Below are 4,158 nucleotides of genomic sequence, written 5' to 3' on the forward strand. Positions count from 1 at the left end.
GACACTGAAGAGGGCTGCACTGAATAATCAAGACAATATTACAGAAATGTTGGAGTGTGACTTCTGAGTTAAGTCAGAAAAGACATGTGGTTTCTGCTTTGCTCTCTCTTATATCCCTCCCTCAGGAAATCCAGCCCCATGTAGGGCATCCAAGCAACCCTATGAAGAAGTTCACATGGTGAGAAGCTGGGGCTTCCTTCTAACAGCCAGCACTGGCTCGTCAGCCGTGTGAGTGAGCCATCTGGGAAGGAGATCCCCACCCCGAGTCAAGCTTTCTGATCACAGCAGCCCCGACTGATGACTGCAACCTCACAAGAGATCCCAGGCCAGAAGCACATAGCTCAGCCACCCCAAGTTGGTGGAGCCATAGAAACTTCATGAGATGATCAATGTTTCTTGTTTGAAGATGCTGCCAATTTTTGAAATAATCTGTTGTACAGCTGTAGACAACTAATATACCATGTAGCATATTCATCACGTTTTTTTAATTCTCTCTTCATTTTGCAAGCCTTGTCAGAGACACTTAACATGTGGCCTTTCCCTATATGTTAGTAGTTCACACGTATCGAGTGTTCATTACGTGCAAGGCACTGTTTTTGACTCTTAACATATAATAGCCAATTTAATCTTCAGGGTTCTAATTTTTCAGATGAGGAAACCGAGGCATTCTCAACATAACTTTCTCAAAGTCACATCGGTGGTGGACTGGGATTCATACCGGGCAGCCTGGCTCCAGAGTGCATGCCCCTGATCGTGAGGGAGGGTGGACTGCCTCATGCACAATGGATGGCAAAACCTCTGTGAGCACGTTCAGCCTTAGGTGTGGTGGAACCAGCCCACCTAAGGTCAGCGAGAAAGTCAGCTTTTTGCAAGACCAGAAGTATTGGCTCTTTTTTGCAGACGAGAGGTGACCATTCCCCATGGGGCTGCCAATGACTTAGGCGAGCAGGACAGAAGCAGCCAGGAGCAGAGGAGAGAGAGGGTGGAACTGTGGCACTAGTTCCCTTCATCACACTGTTCGGAAACGGTGCTGCATGTCTACTTCAGACAAATCCCGTTTCTTTCCACCTCTCCTTCTAAACACAGCAAACATTGCTGTGATACTGACGTGTACATGGGAAGAGAGACTATGGTGGATGAGCAAACCACTGGGAAGAGTCTCGGAGGACAGGAAAGAGGCATCCAGGCAGGATTCTTCCTGGAACTCCAGACTGTTCCTCAGAGAGGCCCCAAAACTCTCGGCTGCAGCGACCCCTATGTAGTCAAGGAGGACCCAGTGTGCTCCTTCTGAAGATTTCTCCCTGGAGTTTGAAACCAGGTCTTAGATTTTACTTTGGGAGATTATGCGACAAGCAGTGTCACTCTTAGTTTACTACATTCTGCTACTTAAGAGTGTGCATCTACCCTCTTAACGCAGAGACGGGGGATAATTCTTAAGAAGAATTAAGGCGTAAAAGCCAAGGAGTTAAAAGCTACGGTTGTTTTAGCAGAAAGGACCGGCTATGGCAGAAGAGATTAGTTTAACAGAAGCAACCTGATTTTTCAGTTTGAAGCCACCTGGTAAGTGTGTGCATTAAAGGTGGTTGGCAGGTCAAACACATACTTGGGATTTTCTGCCCAGTTGCTACTGCTACAAACCTCTGCTCTAGCAGCAGATAAGAAATAGCTACAGTAGAATGGGCCACTCTCCAAGTGAGAAATAAAATAATAACAATAAATAGTGAACTTGCTGCTGTAGAGAAATTGTTGTCTAATTTCCTCTTGATATGCTCTGCCTAATAATATGGAACTTGAAAAAGATTATCACTGTAAGATGAGAGGTGAGCCAGGCCTAAGAGCTCACTGCCTTGATAATGTGGAACTTAAAAAAAGATACTGTAAGAGGAGAGGGGAGCCAGGTGTGAGCGCTCAGGAAGGCCAGTCTTTCCCCCTGCCTTAGCTAGCCTGCAGAATGCCAGGACACCTGATCCGAGCTCAGGGACCATAAGATCATCTTTTCTGGCCCCACATGCACTCCTGACAGCTCCATAGATAGAAAGACCAAGTGATGATGATATAGTAGAATGTCTTCTGGATTATTGCTGTCAATGCCCTACAGGGGTATGCGTTTGGAATCTCAGCAGAAGTCGAAATAGAGCCACCAACTCCACAGAGATAAAGATGTTTGAGAGATGGGCAGGGATTTAGTTCACAGGAAAAGGGATGTTTCTACTGGAGGTGGTGTGGGGCATTAGAGAAACCACAGGACTGAGTCACATAGACCAGTGGTGAAAAAGCAGGGTAAGTGTGTAGGCTGTCTCTGAAGCTCAAGTTACTAGCCATATGGCCTTGAAGAAGTGACTTAACTTTTCTGAACTCCCATTTCTTCTACTATAAAAGGGAAATAAACAATATGAGTGAATTAACCATCAGTTACTTTTTTTTTCTGCTTTAAATTATGCCTTTCTGTCTGTTCATCATGTGATCTTGAATAATGTTACTTGGATCTTGATTTATCTATTCTATCAAATGAGGATAAAACTTTACTCTCTTCTACCTCAAAAAAAAAAAAAAAAAATCAGAGGCTGGGCGTGATGGCTTACGCCTATAATCCCAGCACTCTGGGAGGCCGAGGTGGGTGGATTGCCTGAGCTCACATGTTCGAGCCCGGCCTGAACCAGAGCAAGATCTCGTCTCTAAAAAACAGCGGGCATTGTGGCAGGCACCTGTGGTCTCAGCTACTTGGGAGGCTGAGGGAAGAGAATCACTTGAGCCCAAGAGTTTGAGGTTGCTCTGAGCTATGACGCCAGGCACTCTACCAAGGGCAACAAAGTGAGACTCTGTCTTAAAAAAAACCCCAAAATTAGCATGAGGATTAAATGGGAACATGAGTGTGAAAAAGCTTTATAAGTTCTAAAAAATCATAACATGCATGTTAAGTGGTGCTACTGGAGAATGTACAGCATTTCTGAAGTAGACGACCAGATCTTAATGCTCTATCATTCCAGGGTCTATTTCAGGGAAAATAAAGGGCAATACTGTACATGTAAGATAAGGCTGTAAACCATGGAGTATGAGAAGGCCAGGAGATGATCAAACTTTATCCCAACTGCATACAGCATGCAGTGCCAGAGGACAGGGCACACCCAGGGAGAAAGCTGAGGTGTAAGGAGGATTGGATGTAGGCATGAGCCAATCCAAGCATGGTTCCCAGCTGGTGCCAGACCGGGAGCTGCTTGTTACTACTGGTCCATAAGGATGTAAGACAGAAAATACAGATAGGTATTTAGAAACATTTGTGTTTTAGAAATTTAACACTGCTATGACATCCAAATATGTGATGTGTGGCCTCCCTTTAAATATTTTTGTTGTAATTTACAAAAGTATTGATCACTGATGCTTTTGAGAAAAAAAACATGGACCTTAAATATTGAGGTTTGAGAAGAATGACGGAGATGATTGGTTGGGTTGGAGTTGCCTTCCCTGAGCCCTCTCAGGCAGCAAAAGTGAGAAGTTTTCAACCAGTCACCTAACTGGGCATTTTGGCTCTCTTTCTTACTAGGAGCATAGTGAGCCATTTAACTTGTCTGATTCTGTTTCTTTGTTTAATAAGGATAAATCCATCCATCTTACAGGGTTGCAGTAAGAATAGTAACATAGGCAACTTACTAGGTGTTCAATTAATGGCACTAGTCAAAGGGTCATAACTCTGGGAGGACAGAACCTCTGCTATGAAGACACACACCCTCCCTGACTGAAGGACTTAAAGGTGGAGATAGGGACTGTCATTTACCGCAGGGTTGTACTCTGTCACCAAGTAAAGGCTGTTGATCTCGATGAAATGGCTTAATTTGGTGGCATCAATGCTTTCAATGACTTCATCCTCTAAATCCAGTTGTTCATTATCCACCTGGGTAACACAAAAAAGAGTTAAATTGTCACTGCTCTGTCTTTCCGCATTCACTGATAAATGTTTTTCGACTACCCTAGGACAAGCACTGAGTAAAAGCAGGAAGTCACAAAGGTAAATAAAAAGTGTTCCTGCCCCTGAGGGACATACCATCCCGTAAAATACAGAGAAGGGAAGAAAAATGTTCACGCACTATAGCAGGTGTCGTAACAGGGGAATCCCAGGCCAACATTTCACCCAAGGAAGAGCAGAGTAGCTTCTAAAAGCCT

The 4,158-nt window shown here is 44.3% G+C and overlaps 1 protein-coding gene across 1 annotated transcript in view; it reads right to left on the minus strand.

Moving 5' to 3' along the window:
- Positions 1-4,158, minus strand: part of ERP27 (endoplasmic reticulum protein 27) — an 18,814-nt gene that overhangs the window by 2,705 nt on the left and 11,951 nt on the right. Inside the window, exon 4 of the mRNA XM_003797789.2 lies at positions 3,773-3,889. Coding sequence (XP_003797837.1) covers positions 3,773-3,889 — 117 coding nt within the window. The remainder of the gene's footprint in view (positions 1-3,772; positions 3,890-4,158) is intronic.

Source organism: Otolemur garnettii, unplaced genomic scaffold, assembly GCF_000181295.1.
Source record: "Otolemur garnettii isolate 467f Iridium unplaced genomic scaffold, OtoGar3 scaffold00124, whole genome shotgun sequence".
In the NCBI taxonomy this organism is placed as follows: domain Eukaryota; kingdom Metazoa; phylum Chordata; class Mammalia; order Primates; family Galagidae; genus Otolemur; species Otolemur garnettii.